Source organism: Erinaceus europaeus, chromosome 10 (genome assembly GCF_950295315.1).
Source record: "Erinaceus europaeus chromosome 10, mEriEur2.1, whole genome shotgun sequence".
NCBI classification, from domain to species: Eukaryota; Metazoa; Chordata; class Mammalia; order Eulipotyphla; family Erinaceidae; genus Erinaceus; species Erinaceus europaeus.
In genome coordinates, this window is record NC_080171.1 from 10,187,677 (window position 1) to 10,201,981 (window position 14,305).

A 14,305-nucleotide genomic window follows, 5' to 3' on the forward strand; every position below is an offset into this window, starting at 1 on the left:
CGATTGGGTTGTCAGAAAAGTCAGGACTTTTTTTCTATGCAAAAATGCATCAAGACTTTTCTGACAATTCAATATATTACTAGTTCAATTTTACAGATAAGAAACTGGATGGTCATGCACTGTGTCCAGGAGCCTTACTGCTGTCAGGTAGACAGCTGAGACTTGATGATGGGGGCTGGGGAAATAGGTCATTTGCCACTTAGGCCACCCAGGTTCCAGCTCTTTCCGCAAAGAGCTGAAGCCAGCTTGTATGCTGTGATCTCTTACTTCTCCATCTCTCTGTGTGTGCATGTCTGTCTTCATCTCTGTCTTAAAAAATTAAATTTGCAAAGTGCATAACATCATTTTTAACAATTTTTTTAGAGATCAAGAGGCAGAGAGAGAGTGAAAGAAACCATGTTCAGTGGGGAAGCAATTACAGAAGCCAGACCTTCCACCTTCTGCCTCCCACAATGGCTGTGGGTCCATATTCCCAGAGGGATAAAGAATAGGAAAGCTATCAGGGGAGGAGATGGGATACGGAGATCTGGTGGTGGGAATTATGTGGAGTTGTACCCCTCTTGTCCTATGGTTTTATTAATGTCTCCTTTTTAAAAAATAAATAAAAATAAATAAAAAAGAAACCATAGGCACCTAAGCTTTACTCATAGGTGTAACTTAAGAATAAAGAACAGTAAGGGAAGGGCAAGGCAGTGGCACAGCTGGTTAAGCACTCATATTACAGTGCGCAAGGACCCAGGTTCAAACCTCTGGTCCCCACCTGCAGGAGGAAAGCTTCACGAATGGTGAAGCAGGGCTGCAAGTGTCTCTCAGTCTCTCTCTCCCTCTCTATCTCCCCTTTCCCCCTCTCAATTTCTCTGTCTCTATCAATAATAAAGCAATAAAAATATTTTTTAAGAAAGGGTAGTAAGAAGGAGTCGTACGGTAGCGCAGCGGGTTAAGCGCACGTGGCGCAAAGCACAAGGACAGGCGTAAGGATCCCAGTTCGATCCCCGAACTCCTCACCTGCAGGGGAGTCGCTTCACAGGCGGTGAAGCAGGTCTGCAGGTGTCTTTCTCTCCCCTCTCTGTCTTCCCCTCCTCTCTCCATTTCTCTCTGTTCTATCAACAACAACAACATTAATAACAGCAATAATAAAACAACAAGGGCAACAAAAAGGAAATAAATGTTTTTTTTTTTCCTCCTCCAGGGTTATTGCTGGGCTCGAAATGTTTTTTTTTTTCCTCCTCCAGGGTTATTGCTGGGCTCGGTGCCTGCACCATGAATCCACCGCTCCTGGAGGCCATTTTTTCCCCCTTTTGTTGCCCTTGTTGTAGCTTCGTTGTGGTTATTATTATTGTCCTTGTTGATGCAATTCGTTGTTGGATAGGACAGAGAGAAATGGAGAGAGGAGGGGAAGACAGAGAAGGGGAGAGAAAGATAGACACCTGCAGACCTGCTTCACCGCCTGTGAAGCGACTCCCCTGCAGGTGGGGAGCCGGGGGCTTGAACCGGGATCCTTACACCGGTCCCTGCGCTTTGCGCCACATGCGCTTAACCCACTGCGCCACCGCCCGACCCCCGGGAATAAATAATTTTTTTTAAAAAAGGATAGTAATGGGAATCAAAGGATGAAACTTGACCATGTTGTGTGTTGCATCAAAGACAAGGACTCTGGGGAAGGGGAAGAAGGGGTATGAGGAAGGAACACTGGGGTCTGGAGTACATGGGGGAGGGGCCCTAGTTTGGTCTCCCAGTCATCTGTCAAGGGAAGGGAAGATGAGTTGTACCTGTGTGATATAGACTATACTGTAAGCCATTAACTCACCACCCCCCATAAAATAAAATAATAAAATAGAGATACAACAGATTAAAAAATCAGAACTGGATTGCCCTGCTTACTGTAGTGCAGGATTATGCTGGGAGAACTGAAAAATGGAACTGGATTGCCCTGCTTACTGTAGTTCTGGGTTATGCTGGGAGTACTGTAGTGAAGCCATCTGGCTGAGGCTGTTTCCCCTCTCAGAGTTACTTCCTTTTTTTTTTTCCCTTTTTATCTCTTTATTGGGGGATTGATGTTTTACAGTTGACAGTAAATACAGTAGTTTATACATACATAATATTTCTCAGTTTTCCACATAGCACTATAACCCCCACAAGCTCCTTTGTCATCCTGTTATACAACCTGAACTCTCCCCCCACCCCACACACCAGAGTCTTTTACTTTGTTGCAGTCTAAGGCAATAAAAGTCAAGTGGTCTGGGAGGTGGCAGTGGATAAAGCATTGGACTCTCAAGCATGAGGTCTTGAGCTCAATCCCCCGGCAGCACATGTACCAGAGTGATGTCTGATTCTTTCTCTCTCTCTCTCTCCTCCTATCTCTCTCATTAATAAGTAAATATTTTTTTTAAAAAAAGAAAATAAAAGTCAAAATGAATACATAGTTACAATAACAGCAAAGAGGTTCAAGCTGATGACAGAAACCTATAACTGAACCCAGCACTCGATCTCACCCTTTCCCAGACACTCCTACCCTCAACTCTGCTCTCCACCACCTGCTTCTCCCCCTCCTCTATCCCCACCCATTTCTTTTATTATTATTATTCATTCATTTTTATTTATTTATTATTGGATAGAGACAAAAATTGAGAGGGAAGATAGAGAGGGCAAAGAGACATCAGAAGCTCTGCTTCACCACTTGTGAAGTTTCTTCACCCACCATAGGTGGGGGCCAGGGGCTCGAACCCGGGTTCTGGCGCCACGCTGTAATGTGTGTGCGCATGCCCTTAACCAGGTGCGCCACCGCCTTGCCCCTCCCCACCCCTCTCCATCCACTTCTCCAGCGCTCTTAGCCCAGCCCAGCTTCTCTTGGGTTGGAGATCTGGAGAGACACCACCCCAGCCCCCACTGCCCACCTCCCACACCCTGGGGGCGGGGAGAAGAGGCAGTGGCACCCCCACCCCCACCCGCGGCCCCACCTCCCGCTGCCCTGTGCAACCGTCCGTCTCGAGCTGAGCCAGCGGCCTAGCACCCTCCATCAAGCCTGCCCCGCTGCACCCAGGCACCCAGCATGGGGAATGAGGCCAGTTACCCGGAGGAGATGTGCCACCACTTCGACCAAGATGAAATCAGAAGGCTGAGCAGGAAGTTTAAGAAGCTGGACCTGGATGGCTCGGGCACCCTGAGCGTAAAGGAGTTCATGTTGCTGCCGGCCATGCAGCAGAACCCCTTGGTGCAGCGAGTCATCGACATCTTCGACACGGACGGCAACGGAGAGGTGGACTTCAAGGAGTTCATCCGGGGCACTTCCCAGTTCAGTGTCAAGGGCGAGGAGGAGCAGAAGTTGAGGTTCGCTTTCAGCATCTACGACATCGATAAGGACGGCTTCATCTCCAACGGGGAGCTCTTCCAGGTGCTGAAGATGATGGTCGGGGACAACCTGAAAGATTGGCAACTGCAGCAGCTCGTTGACAAAACCATCATCATCCTGGATCATGACAACGACGGGAAAATCTCCTTCGAGGAGTTCAGAGCCGCGGTGGGAAACCTCGAGGTGCACAAGAAGTTGGTGGTAGCCGTGTGAACTTTGTTTTTGTTTTTTGTTTTTTGAAGAACCCCACACACGCAAACACACACGCAAACACACACGCACATACACACGCACTGGACAATCTAACATCTTTTTTTTTCCAAGCTCAACCCAAGGTCACCCAGCAACTATCTTCCTATCTCTTTCTTTCTCGCTCTCCCAATTGCTTAGAGACTTTTCGCTGGGAAGTTATATTTTTCTGACGTGCAGCTCAGTGTTATTAAGTAATTCAGTGAACGAGGGTAACAGAAGAGAGAGAGAGATGAAGGAACATGGCGAAGAAAGAAAAGCACTTCTCTAAACTTTTTTTTTTTTTTTTTTGTGGCTCAGAGACCAAACTCCAAAGAGTCGATAACTTTACAGTTTCCCAAATAAGAAAATAATCTTTACCTTTACTTCTTGTGGTTTTGCTTTATTGATTGATTGATTGATTTTTATCAGAGCACTGCTCAGCTCTGGTTCATGGTGGTGTGGGAGGGACTGAACCTGGGACTTTAGAGCTTCGAGTGTCTCTTTGCGCAGACATGATGTTATCTCCCCTGCCCTCCCGTGGTTTTCTATATCGGAGATAATTGTGCAGTTCAAGTCAGGTGTTCTGTGAAAGGGTTTCATACACTGGTGTGAAGAGGTTTTTGACAAATCATTAACTTCCTTTGGTAGCAACTAGGACCTTTTAAGAACCTATCTGTGTGGGGCCAGGTGGTGGCACACCTGGCTAAGTGCTCACATTACAGTGCACAAGGTTCAGGCCTCTGGTCCCCCATCTGCAAGGGGAAGGCTTTGCTAGCAGTAAGATAGAGTTGCAAGTGTCTTTCTGCCTCTTTCTTTCTCTGTCTCCCCTCCCAATATCTCTCCGTCTCTTTTATAAAAAAGAAACTTCTCTGGGCTGCAAATTCCCACCTTTCCTTTTTCCCAAATTCGGCCCCTCTTGAACATGTCTGCAGGGTAGAGGAAGGGGCATGGGGAGGGATATCTGCTACTCCTGTGTCATTTCTCCTAAAAGAAATACTGAGCCTGGACAAAGTGCTCAGCTGAACAATCTCAGTGGCAGTGGACTTTCTGGTTTGGCTCTTCACACCTGTTCAGTATAGTCTGACTGAAGGGGTCTTTAGCCCCTAGGGCAGGTAGTTTGCTAGGAAGCTCTGTCTGCTCCCAATACTCAGATCCTCTTGCAGTTGAAGAGCATGGGGCAGACTCAGACTTATCCTTCCTACAGGGAAGTGAGAATGAAGATTCTGACTACAGTGGACTTGCCCCACGATGCACGAGGAGTACAGCAGAAGATGCAGAGGTGGACAGGCACTTCTGCACTAGTTGAGCTTAGTCCTGAGACCCAGCTGGGAAGCTGGGAGTTCTCTCACTCTAGGGAGCCTTTTGTATTCAGCTCAGAGTTCCTGATGGCCGAATACACCCAAACACAAGACTATACTAGAGCCTTTCCAAGAGTCTGTCCACCAAGTTCAAGAGTATGCATGCATCTCTGTCCCAATCCACAGGCTGCATCAATAGCTTGAAACTGGCCACCACAGGAGTAGCCTCCTCCCAAAGGGCTAACAGTTTTAGTTCTTTTTGTCTGGAAGGGTCAGTAGAGCGGCAGGAAGTACACTGTAGCTTGTGCCTTAGATAGGACCTGCTCTCTGAGGCCCCACTCATTACTGCCAGTTCTCGGGGTCTGAGAAGTAGCTGTCTGCAGAAGGTCCACACCAGGGCTGATCCCAGATTAGACTGCTTCACACCAATATGACTTCTCCCAGGGGATCCCTCTCCACAAAAGGACCCGAGGCTAACCAAAATACTAAGCTAGTGAAATGTAGTCTCCCTGCCCAGATTTAGTCAAAGGACAAAATGGAGATGTTTCTTGGCTGGTAAAGTTACTTTTAAAAAAGATTAATTAGCCTTTATGTTAAATAAGCTGGTAACTAATCTTGAATTAAAAAAAAAAAGTGCGGGAGTCAGGTGGTAGCTCAACGGGTTAAGTGCAGGTGGCGCAAAGTGCAAGGACCAGCATAAGGATCCCTGTTCGAGCCCCCACCCCCACCTGCAGGGGGGTCACTTCACAGGTGGTGAAGCAGGTCTGCAGGTGTCTGTCTTTCTCTCCCCCTCTCTGTCTTCCCCTCCTCTCTCCATTTCTCTCTGTCCTATCCAACAACGGTGACATCAATAACAATAATAACTGCAACAATAAAACAAGGGCAACAAAAAGGGAATAAAGGAATATAAAAATTGAAATTAAAAAAAAATTTAAGTGGGAAAACTTAGTCCTCAAATATAATCACTATTAGAATCTCCATCTATCCACATCTCACCTTTTGTTTGAAGGATAACTTAAGCAAGAGGGGGGGCAAAGAAAAGGGAGAGGAAATGGAAAGGAAAGGAAAGAAAAAAGAGTTTCTGTCCATTTAATTCCTATGTAGTCATATAGATATTAAATATATCCCTGGGTCCAGGCGGTGTTGCACCTGGTTTGGTGCACACATTACAGTGTGCAAGGACCCAGGTTCAAGCCCCTGGTCCCCACCTGCAAGGGAAAGCTTTGTGAGCGGTGAAGCAGGGCTGCAGGTGTCTCTCTGTCTCTCTCTTATCTCCCCCCCTCTTGATTTCTCTCTGTCTCTATCAATAATAAAGAAATGTATGTATATAACTGACCTCATTGCTGAGTAATATAGTTCAAAGCCTTGGACACACTTGGGTTTGAGTTTGACTACAATGGGGTTTTAAAGCAGTTCCTTCTTATTGGCTATGTTGGTGTGAGTAAGTGATCTAGTCTTCTCATTAAGATAAGGATCCATCACTGGGATATTTTGAGGATTTGAATGTATAAAGCATGCAAAGATGTGGGTGGATAGCATAATAGTTATGCAAAGAAACTCTCATGCCTGAGGCTCCAAAGTCCCAGTTAAACCCCCCACCCCCGCCCCCATAAGCCAGAGCTGAGCAGTGCTCTGGTAAAAAAAAAAGAAGAAGAAAAAGAAAAAGAAATAAAAAAAGAAAGAAATGTGTAAAATACCCAGAGTATAATGGATCAGTCTATTAATCCTTTTGCCACCCTTTCTGTTGAAAACTTAGTATTTAGCAATGTCCCATGCTAAAATTAATCAAACATTTATGTAACCTTAATCCAGAAAGGAAAATTGAAATTTAAAAAATAAAAAAAAAGTAATGTTATTAAGGTGTTAGGGTTTCCCTCACTTCCTCATGTGAACTGGGTTCTCTTTTAGACATCTTTCTAGTCCTACCTCTTTGACTTTGAGAAAAGTGAGTATAAAGGAGAGACTATTTATACGCTCTGCATTGTATATATTAAAGTATTAAAATTTAAAAATTATGGCCAAGGATTTAAAACATGTTGGATTATGTGATCAAATTTAACAAGAGGAAAAATTGTTTCAGCTTCTGAAAAGGTCTGGAATTAACAAGGGATACTCAAGACTTTGTGGCGATAACCTTGAACTAAAAGCCTGTTTCTAGCTTGAGAACTAGAACAGTCCTTAACTGTGTGGGTACTGGAGAAGACACCACCTTTATTTCCAAGTTATAAAGCTTTATTTTTTAATTATCTGTTCATTACTAGTTGCCAACAAATTTGATCCTATGTAATTCCATAGAGAGTAGTTCTTCTTCTAGCGTTTGCCCTTCTTCCGTAGCCAGTCAACAGCGTCAGGTTGAAAGCTGTCAGGAGCCGCTTGTTGCTGGCTTTGAAAGTGACTGGGATCCATGTGGATTCAGTTTCCCCAATGAATGGGTATTAGTAGCACACATTGATTGAGGAACTTCCCTATTTACTTATATTTTCATTTATTTGTTTATTTATTTTTATTATTAGATAGAGACAGAAATTGAGAGGGCAAGAACAAGATAGAAATAGGGAGAGACAGAGAGACACCAGCAGCCCTGCTTCACCACTTGTGAAGCTTTCCCCCTGCAGGTGGGGACCAAGGCCTTGAACCCGGGTCCTTGCATTCTGTTATGTGTGAACTTAACCAGGTGCACCACTGCCTGGCCCCCTTTAATTTTTTATTTATTTATTTTTATTATTGGATAATGACATAAATTGAGAGGGGGAGGGGAGATAGAGAAGGAGACAGACACCCCAGTTTACTATCATAGTTGTTAAATCATCTTAAGAACACTGCACTGTGGGTATCATCAGCTCAATTTTACACACGATGCTGTAGGAAGATCGAGAATGGTCTCCCATCTGGTAAGTGACATAGTGAAGGCTTGATCTAGGCTTTCTGATCCCAAAGGCTGAAATTTTTCCACCACGTTGCATTGCCCCCTATTTTAGTTCTATTTATTTGTTTGTTTGTCTCAGTGATTTACAAAATTACAAAACGGGTGTAGGCTCACACTGTTCCCACCACCAGAGCTCTGTGCCCCCATTCCCCCCATTGGGAACTACAGTAGTTGTCCCAAGGTCACAGATATGGGCTGACTAATGTACCTATAACTATATTCCCATTTTTACGGTCCTGCCTTCTCTTCCATTTTTAAGTCACACATACACCTCTTTTTTTTTAATTTGTTTTTTACTTTAAAAAGGATAAATTAATAAAACCATAGGGTAGAAGGGATACAGCTCCACACAATTCCCACCACCCAATCTCCATATCCCACCCCCTCCCCTGATAGTTTTCCCATTCTCTATCCCTCTGGGAGCATGGACCCAGGGTCATTGTGGGTTGCAGAAGGTGGAAGGTCTGGCTTCTGTAATTGCTTCCCCGCTGAACATGGGCGTTGACTGGTCAGTCCATACTCCCAGTCTGCCTCTCTCTTTCCCTAGTAGGGTGGGTCTCTGGGGAAGCAGAGCTCCAGGACACATTGGTGGGGGTCTTCAGTCCTGGGAAGCCTTGCTGGCATCCTGATGGTATCTGGAACCTGGTGATTGAAAAGAGAGTTAACATACAAAGCCAAACAAATTGTTGAGCATTCATGGGCCCAAAGCTTGGAATAGTGGAGAGGAAGTGTTAGGGAGGTACTCACTGCAAACTCTAGTGTACTTTTGCTTTCAGGTATATATTTTGCACTAGTTTATGGATACGTGTGAACATATGCTCTCTCTCACAGAACCTGGTCTATATCTAGGTTTTGGGACTTTGTTAGGAAGTGAACCACCTGGGATGGAATTAGAGAATACTATGAAAGGAAAGGTCTCACCTGAGTAATGAAGCTGAAGGGTTGTCATTCCACATCTGAAGTCTCTGGACACAGCTGAGCTGAAGCACACACATACACCTCTTATGACTTCCAAATGTCTTTCCTTTTATCCTCTTCTCTCTCTGGGTCATAATAAAATTGAGTTTCAGGGCCCTCTTGTCACCCTCTCCTATCACTTCTTCCCCTCTGGAAGTGTGAAGCAAAATGCTTTCTGAGATGCAGAAAGTGGAAGGTCTGGCTTCTGTAATTGCTTCTCTGATGGACATTGACACTGGTAGGTGGATCCACACCCCAAGCCTGTTTCTATCTTTTCCTGGTGTAGTAGGACTCTGGAGAGATGAAGTTCCAAGGTACATTGATGAGGTTGTCCACCCATGGAGTTCACGATGGAATCATAGTAGCATCTGCACATTGGTGTCTAAACAGTAGTCACTTATGAGGCAAGACAAAAATGTAACCAGAAATTAGGAATAGAGCAGGTGAGCATAGGGATTTTTATGGTGGTAAGAAGCTAGGAAGTCTATTTTAAGTATGTTCCTTGGGGCTCATAATTTTTTAATATTTATAAAATGGAAACACTGACAAGACCATAGGATAAGAGGGGTACAATTCCACACAATTCCCACCACCAGAACTCTGTATCCCACTCTCTCCCCTGATAGCTTTCCTATTCTTTAACTCTCTGGGCACATGGACCAAGATACAGGTATAAGTAAATAGCATAAAATGGGCTCATAATTTTAGTGATTTTTGCCTAAGCTTGATAGTTAACATGGAGGTGGGCTAAAAACATTGTCTGGGAAGGTGTGGAGAGTTGGAAATAGGGCTAAGAAGCTGAAGTAGGGCAGAGAATAGCTCCCAAATTTGAAGAAAATTATATAAAATACAGTTAACTGTTTACTACATCAGTCTGACCCAGGCCCATGTCTATTCACACTTAGCACAGGAGCCTGTGTGACCTCCAAGTCCCTGTCAGTCCAGGCTTTCTGTCCATGGAGCCCTGGTTGTTATCAACCACATTACTAGCCTGCCTCAGATTATTTCTGACATCCTTACTTGGTGATGTTGTGATTTATAATAAGAAATGCATGTCTAGTTTGCATTACGTTGTTGGCACTAAGCTCCTCTAACTCCTGGAATATCCTAAGTCATTTAAATAATATTGATGTTTTTGTTTGTTTTTTTTTTATGTCAAAGAGGTAGCTTTTGGAAAGCACTTAAAAGATGGGGGCTGCTTGCCAGACCAACCAAGTGGAATGAATGAGAGTAGAAAATTTCAGTCCCACTTCCATCCACCATCTTGGAGTGGAGATTTGGAGCAGGTGGGCTGCCAGTCCCAGATCGGGGCACCAGATGCCAGTCTAGCTTCGCGGGCTGGAGACAGAGATGACCAGGGACTCATGGTTGAGCTGGAACGCAGTTCAATCTTTATTGAGCAGGAATGCAGTGTGATCTAGCTCTAATCACAATCCTGTCCTTATATGTCTCCTGACCCGGAAGTGTCAGGTTGGAAGAGGATGTACGTAGGATAAGGGGTGGGGAGAAGGACAAAGCACCGAACAGTGGGGATTAAACCAATTCCCTGCAGGCAGGGCGGTTCTCTGGTTATGTAAATAGACCACAGAGTTAAGCAGGGGGAAGCTGGTGTACTGCCCAACAGCCGGCTAGGACAGAAGAGCAGGAGGTTGGATCCCTGACCAAAGTGCGATGGTTTTATCAACCTTGCCTATGCAAAGTGGTCTCCTATGGTTTTGTTAATGTCTCCTTTCTTAAATAAAAAAATAAAAATAAAAAGTGGTCTCCAGGGAGACCTGAAAGGACAAGTGCTGGAGGAAGGGGCGAGCTTAGAGAATTCCTGAGAGCACCATGCCCTTTCCCTACACCTTGGCCTCATCCACAAGACTTTATCCTTTTATAATAAAACTGTAGTCTAGTAAGCAAAATTGTTTTGAAAAAAAAAGTCTGTGTTTCAGCTCTACAATGTCCCAGCTCAAATGTAACCAAAGAACAAGACCAAGGTCCCCGTGGAGGGAAGGGAGTTAAGTTTATTTCTTGTTAACGGGTTTCAGGTCAATTCCTGCCAGGCCTGAACAACCTTCTACCTCAACCCCCAGCCTTTTATCTGTTTTCAAGCTGGGCATGTGGCACAAACTGCCTTGGTGCCCACAGCATCAAAAGGTGAGAACAGATTGGCTTCAATCAGAGTCTGCCCAAAGTTCCCACTCAGGGATACTGGATTGAGGAAGTAAGAGTCCACCACTTGCAACAGTTTTCTCTCCTTCATTCTTTTGCCTGGGGATTTTTCATTTCAAAATCTTTCTCTGAGTTCTAAGCTTTTCTTAAGAAGAATCTGAAGCAGGACCCACTGCTGCAGGCAGTAAAACTCTTGTCAGAACAGTATTTCTCATGAAAGGAAATTTACTGTATTGCACAGTCTCTGACTGGACTTCATCTAATTCAAATCTCAGTCCTCCGAGGAATAATAAAAAGGGGAGAGCGGGCAGGCGAGGACCAGAAGCAGGGGTGACCTTGCCTGCTTCCCATGACTTTTTCCTTCCCATACTCTTCCAGTCATTGGACACTGGCCCCTCCCATGGATCTACTAAGGGATTTTAACTTCTGTCCCTGACAAGTAGGCATAGAACCTTCAGGAGGGAGGGAGGGATCTGAGTCTCAGAGGCTGTGCTTGTTTCCAACCTCACGTACCAATTGCCAGAGTTGAATTCAATCCAATTTATTAATCCCTTTGCGCTAATCCAAATGTATTCCTTTGAAGGGTTGAGTTCAAAGTCATGGCACCCTCTAACTTATATCTAATTGGTTAGACCTACAGGAGATTATTTGGGCTTGAAGTTGAGGGTGGGGTGTCTTATAGGGCCAAACCATTTACCAGATGACATCAAATCGATGGGGTTTACAGTCAATAATATTTATACCCCTTTCCCATATTTGGGAGCTGCTCTCTTCCGTGATCCAGCTTTCTGGTCCTTCTGCCAGCCATGACATTATCTCCCTAGACAATAATTGGGATCTACCTGCATATCAGATTTCAGGCTCAGGCAAACAAACAAACAAACAAAAACACTAGTATAGTCACAAGCCCTTTGGAATAGAACTAAAATATGCCTACTAGCTAGCTACAAAATGGAGGACCCCCCCAACTCTTTATCTGCACTATTCCAGCCTTTAGGTCCATGATGGCTCAACAATTTGTTTGGCTTTGTATGTTAACTCTCTTTTCAGTCACCGGGTTCCAGATGCTAGCATGATGCCAACCAGACTTCCCTGGACAGATGACCCCACCAATGTGAACTGGAGCTCCAATTCCCCAGAGCCCCACCCTAGCAGGGAAAGAGAGAGGCAGGCTGGGAGTATGAATCGACCTGTCAACACCCATGTTCAGAGGGGAAGCAATTACAGAAGCCAGACCCTCCACCCTCTGCATTCTACAATGACCTTGGGTCCATACTCCCAGAGGGATAAAGAATAGGAAAGCTATCAGGGGAGGGGATGGGATACGGAGATCTGGTAGTGGAAACTGTGTGGAGCTGTACCCCTCTTATCCTATGGTTTTGTCAATGTTTCCTTTTTATAAGTTAAAAAAAATAGAATTAAGTTCAATTCTAAGACATGCTACTGGTATCCAAAGCCTTTGGGGGGGGTGGAAAATCACATACACTGAACTTGGAGTCCAAGAAACTCCAGATAACCTTATTGTGTAATCAAATCATCACAATTCCATGGGAGAGGTGAATCGATTATCAAGGAGCAAACAGCCTTCACCTCTTTTATTCTATGCATTACAAAAAGAAAAACATCAAGTCAGCCTTGAATCATAGTGCACCTTCATCTCATCTTGAGAAATAGGTGGCAGTAATTAAATTAAACTGGTAACAGCAACCAATATTCTTTAAGGCTGTGGAAGTTGCCAGCAACATGGTGCAATGAATCCTATATTAATGGAGCATGTCTGTTCTCTGCCATATGTTGTCATTCCCAAACCTCTAAACACTTACTTCCTTTGAAACAGAAAAATAAATATGGCCTCAGCACAGTGAGTCTGTACTCTTATCTATCACCCTTCAGAGGCATGCACAAGAAACACCTTCAGGAATTTTTTTTTAATTATAAATTCTACTCAACGCTTCCATTATTGATTTTTCTCTGCTAGGGTGTAAAGTAAGTCATTAGTCTATTGTGCTTTGCTTATTTTGCATGGCTTGAAAAGCCAGGGGCTTGAATGTATTTTAAGACCAAGTGGCATCAGGATAAGTGACTCCAGCCACTAAGACTGAGAATCAGAACTAAACCCCTGGCTTCTGTCATGCTGGTCACCACAGCTATCCCAGTGATTGATGATTGTATGATTAACCCCAAATCATGTGTCAGTTTCCAAAGGCATTATGCTAACAGTCTTTTCACTTGATTGATTTATTGATTTTTAAGGTTTATTTATTTGTTTATGAAAGACAGAGGATGAAAAGAGGGGAAGAGAATCAGAGTATCACTCCGGCACTTATGATTGCTGGGGATTGAACATAGGACTTCATACTTGAGAGTTCAAGGCTTTATCTACTACACCATCTCCCATAAATAATAAAATAGCAAACCTAACACTATTTTTTAACTGGAGAAGTAGATTTTACGATAATCAAACCAAGTGCAGTCATATAAAATTTCTCAACTTCTATATTATAAAAATATAACAAGGCCAAGCTTGCAGAAACACTTTAAATGGAGAAACATTTTAACATGCTGGGAAAGGTCATTTTTTTTTAAAACAGAAATTCTCACTGTCTCATTAAAAGTCTGAAATGCACACTTGTGTAAAGGATATAAATATAAAATTCATATTAAAGAAGATTAAAAAATCTCTACCAGCTGAATAAGTATCTGATTATTCATACAAATTAGATTACTAGAATAGTGGAACATTCGAGCTCATTTGAAAGCAGGTTGGGAATGGTCTCCACACTTTGTGAAAGTTATCTCACACATCATGAGATATTAAGACAGTCTGACATAGTTACTCTCATCCATTGATCGGGTAACTCAGAGAGAATCAAAAATAATGGTTCATAATGGCAAAACAAAGGATGATAATATGTAGCCATTGAAACAAGCAAATAATATAACTATGAAAACCTACAAATAGAAAAAAAATTTGAAGTAGCATTGCTACACCTTATATTTACCACTCTGTTCAATATATCTGCATATGGTTGTAATTCAAAGAAGAAATTCACATTATTTGTGGAGTGAAAAATTACAACCATCTCAAATTTATTTATTTTTATTTTATTTATAAAAAGGAAACACTTTGTGGTCCAGGAGGTGGCACAGTGGATAAAGCATTGGATTCTCAACCATGAGGTCCTGAGTTTGATCCCCGGCAGCACATGTACCAGAGTGATTTCTGGTTCTTTCTCTCCTCCTATCTTTCTCATGAATAAATAAATAATTTTTTTTAAAAAAAGAATAAAAATAAGCTATTAAAAAAGGAAACACAGGAAGCCGGGCAGTAGCGCAGCAGGTTAAGCACAGGTGGCGCTAAGCGCAAGGACCGGCATGAGGCATGAG

At 43.5% G+C, this 14,305-nt stretch overlaps 2 protein-coding genes across 5 annotated transcripts in view; both read left to right on the plus strand.

The window, feature by feature from the left end:
• GRIN3A (glutamate ionotropic receptor NMDA type subunit 3A) overlaps positions 1-14,305 on the plus strand; it is a 256,842-nt gene that overhangs the window by 208,448 nt on the left and 34,089 nt on the right. The window lies entirely within an intron of this gene.
• Positions 3,003-3,963, plus strand: PPP3R2 (protein phosphatase 3 regulatory subunit B, beta). The gene has a single exon (XM_007526785.2). The coding sequence runs from the start codon at positions 3,050-3,052 to the stop codon at positions 3,560-3,562; it is 513 nt and encodes a 170-aa protein (XP_007526847.1). The 5' UTR covers positions 3,003-3,049; the 3' UTR covers positions 3,563-3,963.

What these genes read in the sequence shown, in the direction of transcription:
- PPP3R2 (XM_007526785.2), top strand. Translation starts at nt 3,050, where the DNA reads ATGGGGAATGAGGCCAGTTACCCGGAGGAGATGTGCCACCACTTCGAC.